Source organism: Calypte anna, chromosome 3 (assembly GCF_003957555.1).
Source record: "Calypte anna isolate BGI_N300 chromosome 3, bCalAnn1_v1.p, whole genome shotgun sequence".
Lineage (NCBI taxonomy): Eukaryota > Metazoa > Chordata > Aves > Apodiformes > Trochilidae > Calypte > Calypte anna.
In genome coordinates this window covers 88810294-88837760 of record NC_044246.1, presented here as the reverse complement: position 1 = coordinate 88837760, position 27467 = coordinate 88810294, and the positions used below count along the sequence as shown (strand labels likewise).

Below are 27467 nucleotides of genomic sequence, written 5' to 3'. Positions count from 1 at the left end.
GTTTTTAATCTAAATAATCTATTATTCATAAAAAGTAGTCACTAGCACACAGTTAAAAAAAAGCTCCTTTTAATTAGTCTAAATAACTTGCTCTGTATATTTTTCAAAATGTAAGCAAAATGCTTTCATTATACAAAACATTATAGCACCCAAGTAACATATGTAGGACTCACACATTATGCCAAACTAGCAATTGTATACAAAATATAAATGCTTACCAAAGGGGCAACTGCACTGGAAGCCATTTATGTTCTCTTCACAGGTTCCTCCATTCAAACAGGGTCTGTCTAGACAATTATTCATGTGAGCAGAACACGTTTCTCCTGTAATTTTCCATTAAAAAAAAACAAAAGAAAAAAAAAACATGCTCATGTATTCAACTCAGGCATATTTGTAATGAAAAGGACTATGGGATTGTCCCAAACTAAATGGTGATTCCAGTGGCCAAGGTGCACTTACTGAGTACCCAGGAGTACTGACAGACATCCTGTTACAAGACAGTCCATTTTGACAGGCATTGTTGGAAGCATGACAATCAGGAAAATAGAAAGCTTTCCTACTGAGAGTATGTGTAATCCTGGAGCTTTTTTCCATTATACAGAATTACTATATTCAGGCAATTTTAGCTGAGTTGTGTCAATCATTTCCTTTCAGTTCACTCACTGTCTCCTTTGAGGAAGAATGGCTAAGAATCACTGCATTTGAAAATCAGGCCAACACTAATTTGCCAAGAGTAATGTGTAATAGCAGCATTCAGCCTAGGTTCTACAGGAATTTGTTGGGACCATGGTACTGGATATTTCTCTTTCTCCATGTCATAATAAGGAGGATCAAGTCACTGAAGAATATTTCATGAGGGAAAGTATACATGAAAGGGAATGAAAAAATTAAGAGCAAAGGTAGGAAGTATAGTGAAATGTAGGTTTGAAATCTATAACAGGGTTTGCTTTGATTTCTAACAGGAAAGGTTACATCCAGTCACTGGAATGTGTTTATCATATGTCAGCAGCGCACAAATCAGGCTGGGTTTTCTGTGAACTTCCTGGAAGATTAAACCAAAATGAATGTTGAAACACCTCTGAATTGTTTGCACTGCAAAAAATATTTGGTCTCTTACCTGCAGCACACATACATACATACATACCCTCTCATACAATCTTATGAATCAAGAGCTCTCAAAACCTGCATTTTGTGAATCTACAACATATAAAGGACCTTCATAGGATAAGGCTGTATTAACACCAAGGTTCTCCCTCACACATAAACTGGTGGAGTGTGTATTAGGTTTTTTCCTGCCTCTAAACATGGTTTGCATTTTCCATAAGACTTCAAGATATCTGGATGAAAAGGAGACAAGTAAACTAAAAAACTATCTGCTAGGAGCAGCTGCTGAGTATGGCTTAGTATGGCCCTGGCACCAGTGAGGAATAGTCAGGACTGCCCAAAATATACTTTTTTAATTTCTTTTGATTTTTAGATTTTTCTTTAGGATAACAGCACTAAGTATAACCTTTCTGATTTAATTCTGATAGTTTGCTTTTTTATGTTTTCTATTTCAGATCCATTTCCAACCTTAAATCCCTGATTAAGGTAGGTCTCTCCTAAGGAAGATAAATGGAAATGCATTGGCTTTTGTTCTCTTCTCCTGCAGAGACAAGCGCATAGTAGCAAAAATGGAGCTTCCTCTAGAGGTAAATAATCTGGCCACATGCCCTTGGTAAGCTTCAGCGTGTGCAAGCAAACCCCCTTCAAAAAGACTATTTCACCTCCCCTGAGTTGTTGTGTACCCCCAGTAGGTAAAAGGTTAAAATAAAGCAAATGAAATTCTGAGGGATATAATGGAATGAGATCATCCTTGTTTACTCATGATATTCCAGATTTGTGAACTTCTTACTGCCTTTCTGTGAAGATGGCTCTGTTTTCCTCTTGAATCTAAGGAGCAAACGTTTCTAACTGAACTCAGTAATACCATAATTTTAAAACATGGCTGTAACAGGTATAACTACAGTTCCTTGTGAAATCCTTTGATTTTCTTTTCCTTTTGGGATAGGAAACTGGGTGTGGCATTCAGCAGGAAAATGAATCAACTACTGTAGGCTTCTGACTACAGATCTGTATTTTAAAACAGAGCATTTAGGGAGAAATTCAGTTCCTTAAATGTCAGTATCTAATGCAAAAGAAAACAGTCCTAAGGGAATGAAACAGACAAGAAGCAGAGACAGTTGCAACAGTTTTCTAACAGTACCATAAATTGGCCATTCAGGGTGGAATGGCCTGATGCAATGATAGGAAATAAGAGAATAGAACAATGACACAGAGGGCAGCTGTCAACTGAGGAGCATTTCCAAAAAGGAGTAAAAAGTAAAATGTACTGAGCAAGGTGAACCCTTTGAAGAATTCAAAACCAAAATGATACCTGTTAAAAAGGGTAATTCTGTGGTGGCATTTTGACTGGACTACAAGAAATGATCTAAAACTTTGCAAGTCCTGTGAGGATGACAAAATAATGAAGGTGAGAGGTATCTGGGACATGAGATGAACTCTGGAGCTTTAGCTGTGTTGAGGAGTAGTCATAAAACCTGATTGTGTGTAGAAAAAGAAAGAAAGGAGTTGAAGCTAATCTCCCATTCTAAGCCTGACTGGTAGCATAATGATTCTGTCAGTGTGAGAAAGGATGCAGAAAAAGATAACTTATTTTTTAACTTCGTTTGGAAAAAAATAAATATCTTCTAAAGTACAGCTAAGAAATTCTCACCACTGGCATCAGGAATGGAATTTCATTTCTAATACTAGGCCACACTAATCCCCATTATTTTAAAACCTTATTTAGTACAGTTTTTCTTAATGTATTAATCTATATTACAACACTACATGAATTAAAATATTTAATTTCAATTTAGACAGCTAATCCCAAATGTCCAAACTAACGCTGTAGAGATACACATACTATACTTTTTTAACAGAGAACTGTCTGGTTTCAGATATTTTGCCTTAATTTATCTAAGGCCATACTAGATGTGTGAAAATTCTATTCTTCACTTAGGAGAATAAAGAAATGGAAAAAAAAAAATTAAAAACCCTGCTTTGATAACAAAGGTGCTGATTTTATGCTGGAGACTGTTATTACAGCTAAATTACTTCAGCTGCCACAGAAGCAATTACATGCCACTCAGCCTCATCTTTGTTATCAAACACTGAGAATACCTTTCTTATAAATGATGAAAATATTTGTGAAAACCACTGACTAATTTGCAATTTGTTCTAGCTAACAGTCCTTGCAGAATGATTTAGAAAGAAACCAAACTTTCTGAAATATTTCAGTTGGAAATGCTCTCAACACCTTAAACAAAGATAGTTTTCTCTTTTTTCCCTGATAAACTTGCAGCATCAGTGACATACATAGCTAAGACTTTAGTTTCTATGCATCTCTGTTACCAGTCCTTCAAAATCTCTTTTGGTTTCCTTCTAAATTTGCTATCTATCTACTGAGAAATATACTATGTACAGCTATGAAAAAATGATATTATTCTTAATCTAAAAACTAATAGTGCAGTTCTGGTAATTCTGTACATCTCAGAAAAGCTTAGGAGAATACAATTTTTTTCCCTTTAATCATGTTAAAGCTTGGAAAGGCTTAATGCTTGAATACAATTTCTGCCAATCAAATGCATATGTAGTGAAAATAAAGGTAATTGGTATTTATGTACTGTAGACAATATCCATCTCTTCTGGCCATGTGCCATACCACAGCACACTATTAAACTCATAGTTGCACCTAACAAAAGATATGTCCCAAAACTTCTAAGAGTTGCTAGGGAAATTCATGAATTCTTGCCCTCAGAGTACAAAGGCAATATATGAAAAGTATTTTTAAACTATTTCAGAGAAAATCAAAGTATCTATGAAGCTACTGTGAGACCATATTTTCTGAATACTAGAGAGATGATAAAAGCTGGACAGCAAAAAAGAAGCCTTCTTTTTCAGTATGCAGCTAATCTCAACTATGCATTTGAAATGGATGATGAGAACCTTCTTTGAACATCAGATAAAAATCACTAATTGGCTACAAATTACTTTCACCATCAAAGTTAATATAGATGTTTACTGGGTTTACTCTTTCAAGGTTAACATTAATGCAACACATCCAAACATACCCAGTAATAACATGTGATATTTAATTAGGTATTTAATAAATGATTCTGAATTCCTAAACAAGCTACAGGGGTCATGTCACCAAATTTTGAAGAACAAAGAAAATGTTAAAATTGACTGAGCCGGTTTCACTTCTATTAATTCTATAGTATGTCAACCTATAGAAAACTGATGTTTTTAAATATATATAGTGAAAAATTATGCTCCTGAAGGAAGTCTATCACTCTTGTAAACTCCATGGCTTGGTGTTTGGCAACATTTTCGGTAGGCACATTGATAATATGCAGACACAGATTATTGTGCACAAAATTAATGATTATTGAGCACAAAAGTCTTGAGAAGAGCCTAAGGACCTGAGTAAGTACATGCTAAAAGTACAATTTATTTTATTTGAGATACTTTTTTCTCATTGTAATATGCATTATGTGTATCTCTGATTAACTGCCACTACTATTAACAAGATTCCAGGGAAACCTTAGGGCAGCCTTCCAGTACCTGAAGGGGCTAAAGAAAACCTGTGGATGGACTTTTTACAAGGGCACATAATAAAAGGATGAGGGGGAATAGTTTTAAGCTGAAAGAGATTAGATTTTTATTAGTAGGAAATTATTTTTTTTCAATGAAGGTGGTGAGGCACTGGAGAAACCATAGTTATCTCATGTCTTGAAGTGTTTAAGCCCAAGTCAGATGCAGCCTTGAGCAACCTGCTCTAGTGGGAGGTGTCCCTGCCCATGCCAGGGTCTAGGAACTAGATGATCTTTAAGGTCCCTTCCAAACCACTCTATGATTCTCTGATTTTATTTAGCATGAACTCCTTAGTAGAGGAAATATTACTACAAGAAAGAAGATGAAATGTTCAATTCCCAGATCAGATGAAAAGTAAATCTTTTAAAATTCTGCTTAATGGGATCTTAAATAAATACTACTAAAAAAATCTCAAGAGGCTCTTTGAAAGTTCAACTAGTATTCGAAACGCTAACAAATTATTTGAAAGTATTGTTCACAATATTCCTGTCTCACTCTCCACAATTCTGTAAAATGTATATAAGTATAAAGCTTCCAAGCTTGAGAACAAATGACTTAATTTTGTTGATTTCTAAGCCCCATTAATTACTCTGTTAGATAAGAGGTATCAGCCTCAGTTATATTTCTGCTTACTTTGAAGAAAATGCAGTTACAAAAAAGCAAGACAGATGCTCCAGGTGTGGTCTTAGTGAACTTAGCTGATATTTCCTCTTCTCAGCTATGCTGTTCTATGCATTTGGTAATTTTTTTCTTTTATTCAAGGTCTTGTCTGTGTAAGAAACTGCAATAGTTAAAAATAAATAAAATAAATCAGTTTTGTACTAGCTCTTCAACTGTAAACTCACACAAGCCCAGTTCATCTCTCTTCCTGACATTAAACTGCACATGTGACAGGCCGGCATCACTGGCACAGGGTGCCAAGATTATAAATCCCCTTAGCAGAAGAAAAGCCAGACAGAACCTCCACAAAGGCTGCACTCACAGATTGCTTAAGTTACCAAGAAGAGCTGGGCTGGGTGTGCTGGAGATATGAGAACAGACATAAAATGGTTTTACCTTATTGAAATAGGAAGTCCATAAACACAAATGGAAGCAGGGATAGGAAAGGCAGGAAGGGTCTATAAATAAACCAACTGAACCCACCTGTCCTGCAGAATTAGTGACTACATAATTTCAGGTGATCCTGCTAAGATTAGCAGATATCAGGGCCCTGAGGACACTTACAGATCCTAATTGCCCTGAACAGCCCCACCTGGGACCTTTCAACACTCCCTGCCTACTGTCCAATGAGCTCTGCCTCAACTCAGCTGTACTCAGGTGTAGACACCCAGTGGCCTGATCTACTCTGTAGATGTGCCTGTTTCTACTCCCACCTCTGTCCCTGTCTCAAGAAAGAAATTCAGCTCAGGTTGTAAGTAATTTTTCTCTTTGGATGGATCCCAGCTTTTTCCCTGATTCTGTCTCTCACTCCTTGTAACTTGCTTCCCTAGGTAGACCCTGGACTTAGTCCCTTGCTTGTGATGCATGGAGCTTATGAAGGACCCTGTTACCAGCTGCTTGATTCTGCCCAACCTGTGTATATGTTGCAGAATTGGGCCTAGACAAGTGATGGCACTGTCTGCACTGGAATTACTCTTGGATTCAGGTTCATGGTTTCCCTGGAAAATTTTGTGAAAAAATAGTTACTCAACTTTTAAAGATCCAAATTTGACATAGGCCAAATTCTCTTATAGGCTCTGGGGAATACTTCAGACATCTAAAAAATATCTCCATATTAAATTTTCCATCACAGGTATATTTTATAGATCAAAAGGAAAGACTCATACATGATGTTACGAAGTATTTGTAACATTCAGATTATGATTTTCATGTTGGCAAATCTCATCATGATGCCTAAGGGATCCTTTGCTAATAGAATGAAAAGCACTTGAGAAATGCTGATAGACACCACATCAATCAATCATCAAGACAGAGGAGACAACTATAAGTTGTCCATGTAAAATTTTGCTTCTGAAATGAAAATAAAATATTCTAATGTTATATTAAAGCGTACCCAGGGATTCATTTATTAGCAGGAGAGAAACCATTTTCGTGAGTATTAACTTACGGTTTATCTGCAAATCTATGAGTTCTAGTACACTAAATGTGATGGTTTCACAAAGATTTACAGAGTCCGGAACAGTAACTTTTTTACCCTTTAGTTTATTATTGCCTTTGATATTTCATCTGAAAGTGAATATACTGTTTATGAAGAAAAATGACGTATATCTGGATATATAAAGAAGTTGAATTACAGATAAATTACATACCCAACACACAAAAAGAGAAGTGAGATAAGAATAAATGTGGTTTTGTAGTATTACACTGAGATGCTCTTCACTGATTCATAACATGCAGTTATGACCGAATTTCAAATCTGTTCTATGCTGGAAAATATCCCAGGATAATAAACTGCCAGGAGATTATATGAAAATTGAATTGCTAGGATAGTGATAACATTCTTGTAAGTTTAAACAGTCTTTTATTAATTGTTTGTTGTTTATACTCTCTGACAAATCAGATTTTGATGTGTTCAGTACATGTGGTAATGCACCACACTGAGTAGTAGTGTGGAATTTTTTGTTTGGATTTGCTTCTGTGAGAAAGCCATTGAATAATACCTCCATTTAGCGATAAAAATTATATTTTCTAGTAATATATCACGATATAATTTATAAAAACAAGTCCTTGTGTTCAGAGCTATAGAATGGTTGAGATTGGAAGTGATCTCTGGATGTCATCTTGTCTCATGTCCCTGCTCAAGGAGGAACACCGAGAGTCAGTTTTCTAGGGCAATGTCCAGAACGCTTTTTAACATCTATACAGAAAAAAGCTTTGCAGCCTCCATGATCAACCTTGGTCAGTGTTCAGTCACCCTCACAGTGAAAAAGTGTAGTTGTGCTGTCTTAACAGAATGTAGGCTGCTTCAGGGACAATTTTCTGTTTTGTTGCACATTTATTAATTAATGAGCATTAAAAGTAAATACCATCTTTTATTAAATGTGTATTACAATGACCATGAAATTATATACTAACCTCAAATTGGCAGCAAGTCTGCAAACGTATGCCACATACATAAGTGTGTATTTATACATAAATGAACGTAAGTAGATTTGAAAATAAAAATGTTAGCTCCGAAATGTTAAGTCAGTATAGCTGGCCAGAATTTATCATGGAATTTCAGAACTGAAGTTATTATTACTAAATAGATCAGCACTCTGGTAGTGACCTAGAAAAATCCAAATACATGTATTAGCTCAGCAGTTGAAATGGGAATTACGAACCTAGTAATATGCATGCTCCCTGAACTGGAGAAAGAGTTTCCAGCAGCTTGGAAGAATAAGAGGTAAATTAATGATTATTTAGTACAGATGACACCGTGCTTTCTATACCATTTATTTTTGCCTTTGTTTGCAGTAGTGTACCACAATTTGTCAATAAAGATAGAGAAGAATTCAGAGCATTAGTGCATGTGCCTGGTGGTACAGACTAAAGGCTGGGAATGCCACACTTCAGTATTCATAGAACATGCTGAGTTGGAAGGGATTCATCAGGATCACTGAATCCAACTCCTGTTCCTGTGTAGGGCACCCCAAGAATCACACCATTTGCCTAAGAGCATCACCCAAACACTTCTTGAACTCAGGCAGGCTTTGTGTCATGACCACTGAACTGCTGAATCCAAAATTATTTTCTGCCTCCCGCTCATTGATGAGTTGCAGGGTATTCAGATGAAACAAATTTAGGACAAAAAGAAATAGTATTATCAGCTTGTATGGGATTCCTCTAACCCTATGCAGAAACCTACAGCCCATCTCATCCGAGAACAGATTTGAGGTAGGTAGTGCCCTATCTCTGCTGAGTAGAAAGCAGGACTGTATAACTCATTCAGATGTAGCTGTTTATATTCCAAATATGCTAATACATGATATTGGTGATCTCATTCCTCTTTACACTTAGATTTCCTGTTCTGTACCAAAACATTTGTTTTTATCAGCCAGGGTATGTCTAAGTCCATGACACCTAAGACTGCACAACAGTGAAATTAAAATAATATGAGTAAAATTGTGTTTTGTAACTTGATCAATTTTCTTGCCCAAAGCAAAGTTCATGCTCATAATTGTAACATTTAGTGGAGAAATAATCAGCTGGGGAACAATTAAGAGACACAGTCTATGAGTTTTCATGCTATTTCAGTTAAAACTCTCGTAAGTCACACAAACACAGAAATGTATGCATATTTGTTATTAAACTATCATATAAACATTGACTGCATAAAGCTGGACAATCATGTTTATAGCACAAGGCTCTTCAAAAGAGAAAACTTACCTTTGAAGCCAGCAGCACAATGACATGAAAAGTGGCCAATTAAATCCAGACAAGTAGCTCCATTTTTGCAAGGTGAACTTGAGCATTCATTAATTTCAGCTTCACAAAAAGGTCCTTCATATCCAGGCACACAGTTGCAGCTGTAATTATGTAAGTGGTCTTGACAGAAACCATATTCAGAGCACTGGTTTCCAATGCAGTTGTCTATATCAAGTTCACAAAATGTGCCAGTGTAACCAAGGGGACATATGCACCTGTTATTTAAATGAGAAAATAAAAAAAAACAAACCAAAACAAAAACTCACAAACCACCAGTCTTGAATATATAGGTCAATAATGACTAATTTTAACAATACACTTTGAATTACTCACAAATGAGCTGAAACTTTTTTTTCAGTCTTCTTGCTTTACATTTAATTACTAAGTAATTTTGTTTCACACAGACTGCTTTCAGTAACTAAATGGAATTGCACAATAATAAAAATCTTAGGTATTTAGGTGGGACAAACTAGTAGCTCTATTGCTTTTAATATCAAGCTGCCAGTGACAATATTAAAATAAAAAGCTTGCATAAATAATGAGTATTACGTATTTTAAGAATTGCTTTTCTGAAAATTGTTAGTTGCTTGCTACAATATCACTAGGAGAAAAGACAATATTACATCCTGCTTGCTCTGAATATAAAATCAGTATAAAAATGTTTTATCATTAGAAACAAGTTTTCTAATTTGTCTATAACTGAAAAAAGAACATAAACAATCTCTATGGTTTTAAAGAAACTGAGCAAGCCTTTTTTCACCCACCAGAAAAAAAAACATAGGATGACATATACATTTTGTAAGACTGGCAATCACTTTCTTCACACTCCTTTTTCTCACAGTTTTTACAAATGTGTGTGTTGCAAGACAAACCTCTTTTAGGGAACAGCACTTCAAGGTCCAACCAGGTGTTCCAGCAGAGACTCACGAGGAGGGCTCTGAGCCTACAGCCCTCAGGGTTGACCAGCCTGGATAAGTGCTGTTGCTCCAAGAGCAACTGACCTCTCTGCTGGCTTGCTCAGGACTGAGCTGAGCCTGTGCTTCAGGCCTCACCTTTTATTGGCCCCCTAATCCTGCTCATGGGCAGTGGGGGCCCTCCCTAATCAGGCACAGGTGGGCTTAACACAAGCTCATGCCCACTCCCTGGCAATTAGTGGCACCTGGTTGCCTCATTTCACTACATGTGTGAATGGAAACAAAGCTGGATTATCTCATCACTGATTCACATCTCACAGTATTAGAAAATCCCTTGTACTTGGCAATAGTTTTTTTGATTGATCCTATCCTTATCATGTCCAGAAGTCTCCTCTCAGGAGGAGGTAATCTTACATATTCTTGGTCCATAGAGATGTTACCTAGAAGCTGGAAAAAATTAGCATTTTAAGGAAGACTAGATTATAGCAATTTTCCCTACTGATGTATCTGGAAAAAATGATTTTTTTTCCTTGATTTTTTAACAGAAATTAATGTTCATATGCTTGTTTGTTTCAGTCCTTGTTTATTATTGCTACATTTTCATGTTAGACTTCTGGAAATTTACATGTAAATATTTTTATATCGCTACCAAATCTCCTGCTGGACAATCAAAAGTCACTAGAAAAAAGATTCCATGAAGGATTCTGTGTACAGAAAGGATCTTAATAATACTGGCATCATGATAGCCATTTTGAATGTCATTTCACAAAGGGTTTTTTGCAACATAACTTTCAGACTGAGGATAACCATATCCACTGCTGATACACATTATTCTCTATGAGGGTAGGTTCTTATATTGCCTAAGTTCTTGGCAAGATTTTTTTTCCCAAGTTCAAAGAACTTTTTCTATATACAAATTAGAGTATTAGAAGGGCAGAATACTGTGAGAATTCCATCTATTACGGTACTAATGAAATACTTTGGAAGAAAAAGGAAGAAGGTGGAAAGAGATATGTATCAAAGGAATAGCTCCTATTGTTTAACAAATTTATTTATTTGTTTGCTTGTTTGTTTTTCTCAAGAATATAGCTTCAGCAAATAAAAAATATGGGGGGTTTTCCCTTTTGTGTTGTCACTAAAAGAAACCTACAGTAAAGAAGGTATGTTTCTAAGCAGATATTCTTGGTTCTTTTGTGGAACTGTACAGTGGACTGAATTTAGAAATGTTTTTGTAATTTTCTTCCTTCTTTTTCTTTTCTTTCCATCTATGGAAAGAGTGATAGTACTAGAAAATAAGATAGCTGATCCTTTAAACAGAAAAATGACTAAATGATTGAGCCACAATTACTATTTTTTATAGGTATGTAAACAAACACCAGCTGCTTTCCTATTGACTCCTTGCAGGAAGGTCCAGGCTTCCCAGTCAAGCTTATGTCAACTTTGTGTCTTCTTGATCCTATGAAATTTTTTCATAATACCTGAAGCCTGGCTTTGTGCTCCCTCATGTCTCAAAGTGCATTTGTACAACACTTATAAAAGATAGGATGAGGAGAAAAGTTTTATGATTAATCTCTTGGCTGTTCCAGATGGCAGTGTTTTGTAGCACATTGCAGAGCAGTATCAGCATGTAAAATCAATTTATTTCAGCTGCAACTAAATCAGTAGATGTGCTCCTTGGAGCACAGCTAATGGACACCAACTACTGATGGGCTTTTAGTCTGTGGATCAAATTAGTGCTGGCTTGAAGTAAGTCTTCCATATCTTGTATAGTGTGGTTGCGAGTTCTTCAGCACCATCTTCTTTAGCTTTACAGATCCACTGCTACTGCACTACAGCACCTACTCAAGTAGGTACAGCTAATGTATTTCTCTTCCAATCTCAGTCACTCCCTAGCTAAAAATTCTTCCCCTCCAGCTGAGAGAGCTCCAGCTGATTCCGAGGTTTCTCACTTTTTGATGGAATGAAGTTCACACAAATATCACATGCAGTTGCTTTACAGCTAAATGTAAATGTTGAAGAGCCCTGTCTTGAAATAGAAGGAACATAGGTGCACTGCAGCTGTGCTAAAGACTGCCCAGTATCTGTCTACTTTGGTTTTTAATACATTATTTATAGTAGTTCAGGCAGATTAACTGCCTTTTATCAGTAATGATTTTTTTCTATGAAATATGAATTGCACACTCATTCAAAAATGGACTAAAAGGTTACTTTGAATTTGCTTTTTTGCAAGCATCTGTAGAAAAGCTATTGTGTAACTTCTTACAGAGATCTTCCCTAAAAAAGGATAATGTCTTTCTTTCTATGCTTTCCTTGGGCTATGGTAAGTGTAGAAGTTCATCTGACTAGACTGGACTGGAGAAACAGCAGAAATAGGACAGGAAATGGAAACTGCATTGAATTTTAGATTTTTTTAATTTCTTGCTTTTGCTCCCCTTAAATTCAGTACAGTAAAATATATATTAGGACTTATTTCAGTTTGTAATTTGGTTGTCCAAACATAATTGGCTAGGAATAAATTTACAAGGGTGAAGAAAACAGCATTAAAGCCCTTCTTGGATTTCAAAATAGAGAAATCAACAACTTGAAGAGTTCTTTCACTTTAAGTACTCATTAAATACTTTTCATTGGGCCATGTGAATCATTCCTCTCTCTTCTATAGAGAACATAATGAAATAATAGAGGTTCATTTGAAAGGAAAATTAAAATACCTTTTTATGTAGTGACGCTGTCTGTTTACTGATGTAATGAATCTCCTCTGGTTTTGATCTCAGGTATGTGTGACTAAAGGACACTAGATTCTTTTGGCATGTGGATGCAGTTGGTCTATTGCATTGTATCTTGACAGAATCATCATATTGACAGCTACACCATCAATGCAGTAGCAGGACCAGTTATTCTTTGGAGAAGTTAAAATTTTAATATATGCTAATTAATGTTAGGATAACTCAAAATCATAGACTCAGCTGGAAGTGCAGTATTTAATTTTTATTAACAAGGATCTTTGTGTCAGTGTGATTGAGGTTGTTGGAGTGTTATTTGTTGAAGGAGAAGGCTCACTAAACCAAAGGAGTAAAACTGCTAAGACTGATTAGTGTGATTGTGTTGCTCTTATTCTGTGGTCTTACTGAGTGTTATATTAATCACAGTTTTAAAGTCCTCCTCCTTCATCCAGAGCAATTCCCCAATTTGAACTCAAAAGAAATTATATTAAAGATACACTTATTTGACATTGCTGTCTGGATCAGTAATTTCAAAATGGGAGGAAAAATAGAATATTCCATGGTAAGGAGGTAGAAACTTAGAAAAATTTCATATACCTGATTGAGAGCTTAAAAGAAGGGTTGTCCATGCTTTCCTGGTCTTTCTATAATGTCACCACTGGAATAATATATTATGACCTAAGCTCAATAATTAGTTTAGAAGTTAAGACTTTTTTTTTTTTTTTTTTTTTTTTTTACTAGGGAAAAAATATATATAAATAAACCTGTGATGTATAACATTTTGTCTTACTCAATAAGTGGAGGAGATAATGGTAAGTGATGTTTTGAATGACTATAATAGCTTTAAAAATGGATCTCAGTAGGGTTACTAATGGCACTTACACATCTAATTCTCCATATATTCTGCTGATAGTTTTCTTATATCTTCCTGAAACTACTTTGCGTCAAATACAGTTCTTGACAACAGCCTTATCAAAAACTATACCCATTTTAGGATAGAAATGCAAATCGCATGAATCTTTAGAAAAAGCTGGGTACCAATTGTAGTCGCATTCAGAATTTCCTCTCCTTTTCATTTTGGCTTTAATGGTGCATTGGGAAGAGGAAATGACAATTATTTGACTTGCTGACAATAAATACCTGTTTGGAAATTCCATTATTTTTAAGGAAGGAAGAGTTTAGTTCTTTAAAAAATTATTCACTGATGATAGACAACAGTTCTGTCTACAGAGCAGGTATACAGGCAGAACAGTTGCCTTTGAAAAAATAAGCAATTGTTTTTCTGTGGGATTCATGTTCTCTGCTAGCAAAACCATCCACTAACACATCTAGGATGGGGATCTTAACAGTATGTTTTCTTGTTCCTTAAATAAAGAGAATAATCTGTCAACTTAATTTTTACTTTTTCAGTCTTTGAAAGACAAGTTAAGTGTTTTCTGTCAACATTCTGAGTCTGTATTAGCAAACTAAATTCAGAAGGTCTTGTTTTACGGTAAAATATTACTTATTCTGTGGTGGGTTTTTTTTTTGTTTGTTTGTTTTTATAAAGAGGAAAAATAAATATTTCAAGTCTAAAAAGAACAGCTAAACACCACTTTTTGAAGAAATCCTTTTCATTTACTTTCAACCCAGACCTTTATACTGTCTCATTTTCAGCTCTCATCTGCAGCACCTGACAGCTCACTAAGGAAAGCATATTCTTGACAGTTTTGTCAATACCTAAAATAAAAATAAATTAAAAAAAATCCACCAAAACCTCAGCATTTCAACTATCCAGTTGAAATTTAAATAGAAGTTTTAATAAAAAATGTTACTCCATGTAACATTACAGGCTCATATAGTTTTTACCATTTAAAAAAAAACAGATTATTTGTATTGCTGAGCTTTTGCATACTTGGTTTAACTTAATGAAAGTTAGTATCCATGGCATTTTTAATCTGAGAAAATTATTACTGCAGTAACAACTCTCTCTGTAATGCTTGTTGGAAGGAAAGAACTTTGTATGACATAAACATTTTATGAATGCTTGTATGGAAAGCATCTAATTAGTACCTGTATTTATTAATTCCATCTTCACATGTGGCTTCATGTTGGCAATGGTTTACCTCACAGTCATTAATATTCTCCTGGCATGTTTGTCCTGTCCATCCAAGAGCACAGACACAGTGAGATGTCTGGTTTTCTTCATCATAGAAGCAGCTGCCTCCATTTGCACATACCTGGAGATGGAAAGTATAGATACATAAGAACATTTATCTCTACGTGCTGGGGTTTTTTCCCCAAAGAGTTTAACAGGGTAAGCTATTGGTAATAATTATGGTTATTTAATGATGGTAATAAATATGGTTATTTAATGATTTTATAATGCAATTTTACAAAAGGATGACTTTCAAGAACCTAAAATACTGACTGCTATTAAATCAATGTATCCATTCATTGATTAGCTGGAAAGGGACATTTCTGATTCAGCTTGATAGCATCATTTTCATAACTGACCTTAAAATGTGCTTTTTCTAGGAGGGACGATAGTGAACTAGTCTGGGATTTTTTCATTAAAAGAGTAGAACAACTGTTCTTGTGCTTAGTATCTACATATATCTTAATTGAATTTGTGGCTATCAAAAAAAGCCAGAATAGAATTATTTTAAATTTGTAATAACGACACTGATTCACAACTTATCCTTGAATATTTTTATTTCTATATATAAAGTAATTATATCTATTATTTCTCATAGTTTTTATGTAATATTATTTACTGAACCAGTATTTCTTATATTCTTCAAGAAGTACAGAAAGTTCAAAGTCGGAATGAATACTCCTTTCTTAATTTTACTTTTAGGGTGCCATTTAATTTCCATGAAAATTTTACCAGTGTGAAAATGGATTACTACATTTTCACTTCAGTGCGATTAAGATCTCTCCATTTAATCAATAGGTTTTTAAAGAAGATGGTGTCTAGAAGATGTGCTAATGCACTAGTACTTTGGTTTGATTGAGTCTGAATCTCTTTATAATGTCATTAAGATTTAATAATAATAATGGTTCTTGGCAGTAATCCTCTAATATTCATTTGTCTTTGATTAAGTTTTAAATTGACCTTAAAATTAAGTACTGAATTTTAGACTTCCAATCGTTTTGCAATAGGACAATTTCTTGAAGAAAAGAACTGCTCAAAACAAATACAAAGGAAACTCATATGTATATAGTTTCGAAAAGAGTATCTCTTTATAAAGTGTTCATTTGTCTTCTTTATTTAAACTTTTCTGTGGGATTTTTTTCCTGAAGTTTCTCAGAGCTCAAATAGACTGAACAATATTATAGTCAATAAGACTTTAGAAAAATTCTGGCAATTAAGACAAGAGTTAAATTTCAGTTTCTCCACAATATTATAATTATCTTATTTTAATGTTGTTTTGGTACTTTATACTGTGAAGAAATGTGTTTGAAGATTTAATGCAATCTAAAGCAGCTTTCAATTAAAATTAAAGCCAAGACAGATATTTTTAGTATCAAATCTAGTAGTACTTTTCTCTATCAGATAGATATTCAAATCTGCTCTAAAATTTATTTCCTATCAGTTTAAAAATCGACATCTCCAGGTTAGAATTATTAAGGATTTATAAGACATTAAGGCTGAATACATTTATTGATCATTTATTAAAGTCAAACAATGTACCTCTACATTGTGGTTTTCAAAACTACTAAAAAGATTTATTTGTTACTTTTTTTTTATACAAGTAATGCTTTTAAATGAAAACAGACAAACAGATTTGGAAAGAGCAGCATCCTCCCATACATCACCATTTTCTTTTTCCCAAAGAAAATCTTCCTCATTCTTAGGATTAAACACAAATCTTATATTTTAAACCAAGAATGTTGAAAATTTTGCCTTAAACCAAGAAGAGTAACTTGGGATCATTTGTCCCATAAAAAGTGGAATCAGTTTCCAAGTCAATCATGCAAGTGGAGCTCAACAATGCAGCTGGACACAACTTTAGCACCATAAAGATGTAGATAGACACTGAGATGACTTTTCAGAGATAGTTCAGTCCCTAACCCAGATAGAAATTATTTTTGAAAAAACAAGCAGATAACACAAGTGTGCCTGTTTACATTTTAAAACTGAAAAGAGAATTTGAAAAATAATTAAAAAATAATTTTAAGCTCGCATAATTTCTTTTAAAAAACATTAACCATTGGCATTATGAGTGGCTAAATTTGGTATTGTTGGACATCATTAATTTATATATGCCAAAATTTTTATTTACTTGTAGGTCTTTCATAATTTGAGGTACAGGACAGACAGGCTTTATCCTTGTTACAATGTTAACAAGGATTTTGAAATTTAAATTATTTGCTATTTTAATATTTCCACATTTCCCTTTTTAAATACTTATTTTAAAATATATATATATAATAATATTAAAAACTACCTCAGTGTTTTAAGTGCTGTACTGGAAAAGAAAAAAAAGCCTCTCAACATTATCATAGAATCACAGAATCATAGAATCTGCCAAGTTGGAAGGTACCAATCAGGATCCTGAATTCCAATTCCTGTCCCTGTGTAGGGCACCCTAAGAATCACACCATGTGTCTAAGAGCATCATCCAAACACTTTTTGAACTCAGGCAGGGTGTGTGCTGTGACCACTTTCCTGGGGAGCTTGTTCCAGTGCTGAACTGCCCTCTGGGTGAAAAACTTTGCTAATATTCAACCTAAATTTTCCCCTAGCACATCCTTCTGCCATTCCCTCAGGTTCTACTGTTGGTGACTGTCCTGGTTTGGGCCAGGATAAAGGTGGTTTTCTGTTTCTGTACTTTTGCTTTTAGCTAAGTCCCTTGTAAGTAGTCTCTCTGAAATTAACAGCAAGTTTCTCATGCAGTGTGTGTGCTTTTAGGATTGATAACACTTGATGTTTATAGTTACTGCTAGAGACTGGTATGCAGGCCAAGGACACTGCTCAGCTCTGCATGAAAACATTTTACCGTCCAGGAGGATACAGAGGTCCCACCAGAGCCCTCCTTTAGGGAGGATCAGACAAGATAGATGCCAGAATTGACCAAACAGAGTATTCCATCCCATATACGTCACACTCAGTATAAATTTGAGGCATCACGAGGGCCGAGCCAGATCTTTTCCTGATTTCCTGCTTCCCTTCCTTCACCCGGCATCCTGGAAGGATCCTGTCTGTTCATCTGCCTGTGGTCCTGATCCGTGCCAGCCCATATCTGTGTGTTCCTGCCTCCAGTTCCCGACTGCTGCCGACTCCAGGAGTCCAGCCTGGACTTTCCCAGGGCTGCCCTACAGCCTCGGTGGTGACGTGAGAGTTATTGGGGGAAAGGGGGGAGGAATGTGGTTTCCATTTTCCTGTATATTTGTATATATTTAGTAATTTTTCCCTATTTACCATTACTGTTTCATTAAAGTTGTGTAGTTTAGTTTCCAACTCATAAGTCTCTCTCCCTTATTCTCTCTCCTTTCTTCATCGAGGGGAGAGAGAGATTAAAGAGAGCGTCTGTTATTCGGTTTAATTGCCGGGCCAGTGTTAAACCGTGACAGTGACCAGAGAGAAGAGGTCAGTGCCTGCTCCTCCTCCTCCCCTAGTGAGGAAGCAGTAAGATGTAGTGAGGTCTCCCCTCAGTATCCTCTTCTCCAGGCTGAACACACCAAGTGCCTTTAGCTGCTCCTCATACAGCTTTCCCTCTAAACCCTTCACCAACATCTTAGCCTTATACATACTATACAGAATAGTAGTACTATTATAGTACTATACATTTATGTAGAGATAAAAAAGCCACAAAAATTTTAATTTACTTTTTGTTTATTAAGAAAATATAAAGAATGGTACCATTCTGTTCAGTATATTGTCCTGAATACCCAGAAGTTCAGCATAACTAAGGTACTGTTAGAAAAAGAAAACAAATGAGAGAATGGAAAAATATATACTTACTTTACAGTCATAAAGAATAAAGAAATAAATGCTGAATTATGTAATTTACTAAATAATGTAAACCTTTAATTTCAAATTCTTACACTATTTCAAATAGTATTCCAATATTCATTTAAATAAGGCTTTTTTTTCTCCGATAAGCAAATTATATTACTTTAATGATCTGAAGGCTAAGAAAAAGGAGAAAAATCCAAAAATATAACTGCTTTATTTTAGTTTCTCTTTCCTTTGCCATTAGAAAATCTACTAATTTTTCACATTACAACCACATTAATTGTCTCATAAAGTGTGTATTAATATACAGTGTGTATGTATATATATATACATAAAAATATATATATATATAATTTTTTTTCCCCCATAGGGCATTTATGGTAACCTAAGAAATGTTTATATGAATAAATTAAATATGTCTGAGGGCTTTTAAACCAATATTACAGTAAAATGTTTTAGTAGGTCCCATCAGCATCCTTGGCACAACATGATCACTTCCCATCCTATCCATAATGATTATTACATCATTATGCTGTTATGCCTTGTACAATAAATTCGCACTCAGTATGACAGCTTAAATCATAAAAATGTTAAAATTTACCAGATGCTGAACAATTTAAATATAAACCTTTGAACCAGTGAGTGTTTCCATGTTACATTTCATATTAATTGGTGAGTGTGTACCCATGGACTTCAAGGTGACATAAATGTTGATTGCTTCTTTATAAACACATTTCCTGCTCCACACAGTATATTTTTATGGCGAATATATTTCACTGATTAAACCTTCAAAACCCTGGTTATCATGTTTGAGCAGCTGTTTGAAAGGACTATATAGTATTGTGTACACAGCTTTTAAAATAACTATGTTAATAAAAAAGTGCAACAGTATTCTACTTTCTTCCATATTGAAAACTCAGTAACTCAAGAGCTTAGGTCTTTAGTCCACCCTGATGTGAATGAATTTTACCCAGACAAGTAATTTAATTGAAAAGGTCATGAAGGGAAATGATAAGGGTACAGCAAATACATTTCTCGGATATATATGGGTTCAAAGTGGATGCAGTTTTGGCCTAAACATTCTAAGTATCTAACCTAAATATTTATAGAGTACTTTGAATGTACAAAAATCAAATTCATTACTAGATTCTGTGAGCATTTAGGAGTAACTTGCAAGAAGAATTTTTATTTTCTAACTGCATTTTCAGCTGTCATTGTAGCATAGTTAGCCTGGCGTTAGATTTTTGGTTTGTTTTCTTTGCTTGGTTGATTATGGCCTCTACTTTTTTTTTTTTTTTTAATGGAAATTAAAATGTTGCTATTCTTTCAATGCACTGATGTGCTATCATCCTTCTCTCTAGTAACTTTTAAGCACTTCAAACATTTCAGGGAAATTTTGTCCTAGGTTCCTACAAGTTTCACAACATAAGAGCAACAAGTAGGGAACAGAAGTTGTCAGGGAGTAAATCTGTAGAGTAAGAAAGAAAGAGCTCAGATATTACATGGTTTGTCAGACAAGGATTAGACTACTCACATCATGCACTTTTGAATGTGTGTGTTACACAGGAAAGAGGAAGGTTAGCATGAGAATACATCAAGAGCAAGAACTGTGTTTAGGAAACCCATGAGAAATGAGGCTTTGTTAGCTCACTGCTCTTAGAATAACTTGTTTGATTTCCCCAAAACACTGAGGGGAATATATCACTTGATCCTACCTCTGTGTTGCCAATACATGGTGATAAACATGTGTAATTAAATCCACGAGATTTATCCATACACAGTGCTCCTGCGGCACAGCTTATATTATAGAATAGGCAGGCATCAATATCCAGTTCACATCTTTCACCTTCAAAACCTGCACCACAAAGAGAATGTTTAATCACAGTTCATTCAGAATATTGACATTATGTCTGTTCAGGGTGTTAGCAGTTAACAACACTCTACCAGAGTAATTTGGCGGTTTTATTTCCCAAAGTGAAAAAGTGGGATTCTTCATAAAAATGTTCATTGAACACAATGTGATACATTGTTAAGTTGCTATTTCTTAAAGATATGGATGACACTTTCTTTTTATATTAATTTAGAAAATACAATAGATTTCCAATTACTCACCTATGGGGCAAATACACTTAAAATGATCTTCATAATCAACACATGTTCCTCCATTTTCACATGAAATAAAACCACAGCTGTCAATTTGCACCTCGCAGAATTCTCCTAGGGTTGAAAAAAAATCCTAAAAAGGTTAAGCATTAATATCACAATCTTAAAACACCACAAAAGTAATATTAGTAAAATAACTATTGCTATAAATAATCTTTCTGGACTATTGCTTAGATTTCAAAGACCTTGTATAAGTTCCCAGGCTTCTTCCTCTCCGTTTACATTAACAAAATCCCAGTGTCTTAAAAAAGGTCTAAAGAAACTCTTTCACCATTGAAAAAGGATTTTAGATGGGATTCAAATGGGATACAGTCCTGAAGAGGGAGGATTTTCACTGGAAATTATCTGTAGCAAAGGTAATACGTACGTATTTTCTACTTTTTACTGCTGCATTAGTCAACCCAGATATCTACTCAAGACTTTTGATTCTATTATGCGTATATTTCATTACATCTTTTCTGGGCTCCATTTTTGCAAGGAAAAATCCAGTCCATATTTGTCTGAGGAAACCCCCAGTGTCGTTCCACTGAACAATTACTATCATTTAGTTGAAGAAATCTTGTAGCTCAGCAAGAAGGAAAAAACTGAACTTGTAACTAGAGAGTTCTAGAAATAATGTACTGAAGAGAAGTTTGTATATAGCAAATTGATGAGTCAATAAGGAAGATTATCTTTGCTATTAATCTTGGAAAACCAGTAGATCTGACAATAACGAATACACATTAAAGTTTTTTCATTATTTTTGATACATAAAATATCTAATTAATTCTTTGTAAAGGTTCTCTACATCTTGTTATTGTTGTACTATTGTTTTGTTTTTCATAATATTTTTTAAACTTTCAATTTACTCTTTTTACAGCAGTTCAGTGACATTTAATTTTTTTTTTCAATTTTAGAAATATAAAGCAATGAAAAGTGAAATAATCTTTACTGTTGAGAAAGCTAGAAGAAGGTAGAGGAGTTTTGAAAAGTTTGAAAACGCAAAACCTCAGGAAAGAATATAAGAATAGTTTACAGATATTGTAACCATCAACATGTCTGTAATTAGTGTTACTTCACTCAGAGTCTTTATCAGAAAAGCCAGAGCTGCAGAGGGGAAAAGTATTTGGGAGAAATGTACAAGAAATTGGAATAATTGCTTTAATCAGACAATATGTTCTCTAAAGTGTTTTGTCAGAAGTTAGTACTATGATTTAAATTCTTGATATGGCAAAAAAAATTACTTCAAATACTGAAATTAATTTTAAATTTTTAATCATCTCTCTTTTTGATCTAAAGATGGGGAGACATCAGGGGAAAATGAACCAATTTTAATAAGCTGGAATGAAATGTCAGCCTAAGACTTAAGGATTAGCTTTTATGGACTTTTACAAATGCAGACAGGCATGTACCTAAGTCCTTAATTCTGTGACTTGTTGGCCAGAAATCTCTTCCTTGGGCCAACAGGAGGTGAACTATACCTATAATCTCGTGTATTTACAGAGAGGTTGATCAGCATGCCATATAGGCTTTTAATGCTTATTTTGTTTCATTGCTCTTCAGTGAAAAATAGGACAGTATTAACATATATAAATTTTTCAACAGCCAAGATTATACTTTACTGTAACTTATAAAGCTTACTGAGGTAGAAATATTTTTTTGCATATTATTAATATAAAATTTTTAAAATAGAAAAAAAATAGAAAATTAGATACTTCTCACTGTTTATTCTTGTAATGGAATATGCAATTAGAAGAATTACAATATAATCTACAATACATGGAAAACTGTGAACAACTTGACCTTACATTTACAAATTCTTATTTTTTCATTTTGTATTGACACTATTGGTAACTATATCTATCTGTATCTCTGGGAAGATAATGATTATGACCACTACTTTTAGAAAACCATGCTATGAGACAAGAAAAGACAAGAATTATAAAATACAAACTTTGTGTAATATTGGTTGGCAAAAAGATACCCTAAAAAGATATAGATATAGATATTTTAAATGTGAAATAAGCAGTATGTATTGAGGAATTTTCGATCTCCTAAGAAATAGCCAGGGATTTATTGTTGTTTTGGTGTGTTGATTTGTAAGGCAAAATCAGGGAAAAAAAAGCCTGCAAATAAACTTTAACTCAATACATATTTTGAATCCATTTTTTCATATTTATTCATGAAGGTGGAATTGGAGTGGCTTTTAATATAATCAAACTGACTTAAAGAACTATTTAGCTATAAATCTGAAATCCTTATAATGGCTGTATCCTTTAAGCAAACTTTACAACTTTTCCCTGCCACAATGAGGTCAAGAAAACCTAGTAACTCCTAACTGTTATAAAATTTATTAGAATCTCTGTGCTGCTGAGAAATACATAATTTCTGGTATTAAGATCTGATTAAGTGCTAAATGGATGTCAGGAGAGATCTCCACAGTAATCCACTTAGCTTTTAATGTCTAATTATCACTTCATAGTGAGTGAAGGCTGAATAACTGAAAAATTCAATACTTAGAGAACTCAAACAAAATTTTTCTGTACAATTAAGCATGTTATTCTTCTATCAGGAATAAGTTCAGCAGGTAGGAAGAACAAAGGAAAAAAATAAATTATAGAAGTTCAGAGGGAGGGAAAATAATTTGATTAAAGCATTTACTTTTGTACTGTTTATTTCTAAAAGTGACTTTATACATTTTTTACCTAAGCATGTGTTCTTACAAGTTTGCTTCATTACAAATTATATGCCCAAGATATCAGTGAAATAAAGTGCGACCACAAACAAGAATAAACTGAGGTTATGCATGGACACCAGGAAACCTTATTCTACTGCAAGGGTGACCAAGCACTAGAACAGGTTGCCAGATTTGGTGGTGTCTTAATCCTTGGAGAAATTAAAAATCCATTTGTATACAGTTAGGCAATCTTCTTTTGTTGATCCTACTTGAACAAGTTGGTTTGGAGGGCCGAGGAAACTCCTGGCCCGTCAGCCTGACCAGTGCCTGGAGGTTATGGAGCAGATCATCCTGAGGGCAATCACACAGCACCTACAGGATGGACAGGGGATCAGACCCAGCCAGCACTGGGTTAGGAAGGGCAGGTCCTGTCTGACCAACCTGATCTCCTTTTGTGATTGGGTGACCCACCTGGTGGATGAGGGGAAGGCTGTGGATGGAGTCTACCTGGACTTCAGCAAGGCCTCTGACACTGTCTCCCATAGGATTCTCCTGAAAAAGCTGTCAGCCCAGGGCTCAGACAGGAGCACTGTGCTGGGTTAGGAACTGCTGGAGGCCACCAGAGAGTGGTGGTGAACAGTGCTGATCCAATTGGCGGCCGCTCACCTGTGGTGTCCCCCAGGGATCAGTGCTGAGCCCAGTTCTGTTTAGTATCTTCATCGATGATTTAGAGGGGACTGAGTCCACAATTTGCACATTTGCAGACAACGCTAATTTGGGGGAGAGTGTGGATCATCTGGAAAGCAGGAGGGCTCTGCAGAGGGACCTGGACAGACTGGAGAGTTGGGCTGATTCCAGTGGGATGAGGTTCAACACGGCCAAGTGCTGGGTCCTGCACTTTGGCCACAACAACCCCATCAGAAGCTCCAGGCTGGGCACAGAGTGGCTGAGAGCAGCCAGGCAGAAAGGGACCTGGGAGTCTGGATTGACAGGAAGCTGAACATGAGCCAGCAGTGTGCCCAGGTGGCCAAGAAGGCCAATGGCATCCTGGCCTGTATCCGGAACAGCGTGGCCAGCAGGTCCAGGGAAGGGATTCTGCCCCTGTACTCAGTGCTGGTGAGGCCACACCTTGAGTACTGTGTCCAGTTCTGGGCCTCTCAGTTTAGGGAGGAGACTGAGGTGCTGGAGCAGGTCCAGAGAAGAGCAAGGAGGCTGTGAAGGGATCCAGCACAAGTTCTATGAGGAAGAGCTGAGGGAGCTGGGGGTGTTCAGTCTGGAGAAGAAGAGGCTCAGGGGAGACCCCATCACTCTCTACAACTCCCTGAAAGGAGGGTGTAGACAGGGGGGGGCGTCAGTCTCTTCTCCCCGGCAGCTAGGGGCATGGCCTGAAGCTCTGCCAGGTGAGGTGCAGGGTAGATAGAGGAAAAAAAAACTTTACAGAGAGGGTTATCAGACATTGGAATGGGCTGCCCAGGGAGGTGGTGGATTCTCTGTCCCTGGAGGTTTTTAAAAGAGACTGGATGTGGCCATCAGTGCCATGATATAGTAACTGCAGTGGTAGTGGATCATGGGTTGGACTTGATGATCTCAGAGGTCCTTTTCCAACTTGTGATTCTATGATGACCTTCAGAAATCCCTTTCTAACCTCAGTCCTTCTGTGACACCATGATTCTCAGAATGATTGAATATCTAAAACTGAAAGGGACCAATAAGGATCATTGAGACCAACTCCCTGCACCTTGCAGGATTACAAAAACCTACACCATGTCTAAGAATTACACAGGTGCTCCTTCAACACTGACAGACTTGGTACCATGACCACTTCCCTGGAGAGCCTGTTCAAGTGACTCTTCTCAGTTTAGAACCTTTTCCTAATGTCTAATCTGTACTATGCCCAATGCATCTTCATCCCATTTCCTTTGTACTGCTGCAGGTCATCAACTCTCTAAGTAACAAACTATCTACGTAACAAACTATCTAATAATGAGCTATTTAATTAACAAGTGTTCTAATAAAGAGTACCTAAAGATAATCTACCCTATGCATTTATTATTCTCTATTTTATATGGCAACAAGCTTATCGTACAAAACATATGATATGACCAACACTTTTCTTCAGTGTACAAGTGCATCATAATTATGCTCAGTAATTTTAACAAGCCCCAGTTCAAGACTATTTTTTTTTCCTGTTTTTGAATGTAGTTATGTTATAAAACCCAGTTAGATTTGGGACATATGAGTACACACATACATATACGGGCATACACACAGACCCATTGCTTCCTGTCTATTTACATTGAGAAACTAGCATGAAAATTAAAAGTATGTTCTTTGGGAGGGCATGGGCAATTAAGTTTCATCTTCTGAAAGTGGGCCTTTATGTCCATGGTGCCCATTTACAGGCTAGGAGTGTCTTATCCTGAACTCCAGCTCCAGAATAGGTCAGATGATCGGACTCTGAAATTTCTATTACTTTGCACAAGACCTGGAGGGAGCACAGAGTGACAAGCCTTGCACAGACATTTACATTGTAGGTACTTAGAAGTTAGCCTTGATCTATACTATACTACTTCCCGGAACTTTACAGTTATTTATGTTTGAAAGAAAACAAATCCACATCTTTAGGTTTTTTTTTTGAACCACTAGAAATTGAAAAACAGGTTTTCAAGGGTTCTGAATATTTCCTCATGTGCAGTACTCTGCAGTAAATGTATTCTTAGAGAAGCCTAGTATAATAATGAATATTTGAGCTTTTCAAAGTAGTTTCAGTGAATGACAAAAGAATAACAAAAGGCAGAAATAAAGAAATGATCTGACAATTCATGCATGAAGGTGTTAAAAGCATCTGCCTGACTGTAACTCAGACAGTTGAACAATCCAGTTTAAATGACTTGGTTTTAACATTTGAATTTGAAAATTCTATTATTGGCTAGATGAAAAAATATATCTTTAATAACCTAGTTATTATGGATATTGAAGTTAATATATATTTAAGATCAATATATGTAGTTTTTCAGTTGTCTTAGTGTAAAATATAATTTTATACAGGTTAAAAAAACAGTTGTCTTGACTCTTTCTACATCTAACTTGAAAAAAAGAAACATATAATATATCCCATCAGTGGAGAGATTTCTACTAGAGTTGAGTTGAGGATGGTTAAAACTGGATAATCTCCATTGATTATAGATAGAATGTAGACATCGTATTTACACTAAATTATTAAATTTTAAATTGATAAAAACACAGCATACTGAATTAGTCCACCCACTGACTGTCAGTACTTTATCCCAATATTTAATTATAGTAAATGAATGTTACAGCCACCTAAAATGGCAGATGGCTTAAGAATGTATGTTGATCTACCGTGTTATTTGGAATTTAATCTATTAATATTATTTTTGTCAAAATTCACAGTTTTAATGAAAATTTCTCACTTATGTTTCCAAAATTCCTTGCATCTCCATGGATGGTGTTTCACCACTAGGATGGTGTTTCATAAATGTCTGTGAAGGAGAGTTGTTCTTCTGAGAGTATTATGGAAAGTAAACCCAAGAAAAATGTGATATTAATAATTTTCTAATAACAGTTTTCGTAGTTAAGATCTAAAGGAAATAGAAATTGCCATTCCTGAAAAACAAAAATTCTGTTGGGGTTGGAGATAACAATTCTGAGGCTGAACTCATAATTTAGTAAACATCATTAGGTGACAGATATTAGGCACTTTTACACAATTGTTCTGTAAAGTTACTTTTCTCTTACTAAAGGAACATAACCTTTTTAATGTGTCCCAATAAATGAGAACAGCCAAAATGAACCATATATGTTCACTAAATGCTGTAATGCTGCCCCACTTCATAGACTAAAAGGGATCCCAACTTTAATCTGAATATTTTACAGTTCTAGTGAAAAATAGTATGCTTTTTCTTAAATTTTACTGCTAGTATCTTTTTTTTTTTTTTTCCCCACACACTGAGATGGATTTAAAG

General features: G+C 35.3%; 1 protein-coding gene across 1 annotated transcript in view; it reads right to left on the bottom strand.

The window, feature by feature from the left end:
- The window catches only part of EYS (eyes shut homolog), a 709634-nt gene that overhangs the window by 612598 nt on the left and 69569 nt on the right, over window positions 1–27467 (bottom strand). Inside the window, exons 7-11 of the mRNA XM_030447573.1 lie at window positions 20775–20879; window positions 20378–20517; window positions 14771–14937; window positions 9046–9299; window positions 219–323 (exon numbers count right to left, since the gene is read on the bottom strand). Of these exons, the coding sequence (XP_030303433.1) occupies window positions 219–323; window positions 9046–9299; window positions 14771–14937; window positions 20378–20517; window positions 20775–20879 (771 nt within the window). The remainder of the gene's footprint in view (window positions 1–218; window positions 324–9045; window positions 9300–14770; window positions 14938–20377; window positions 20518–20774; window positions 20880–27467) is intronic.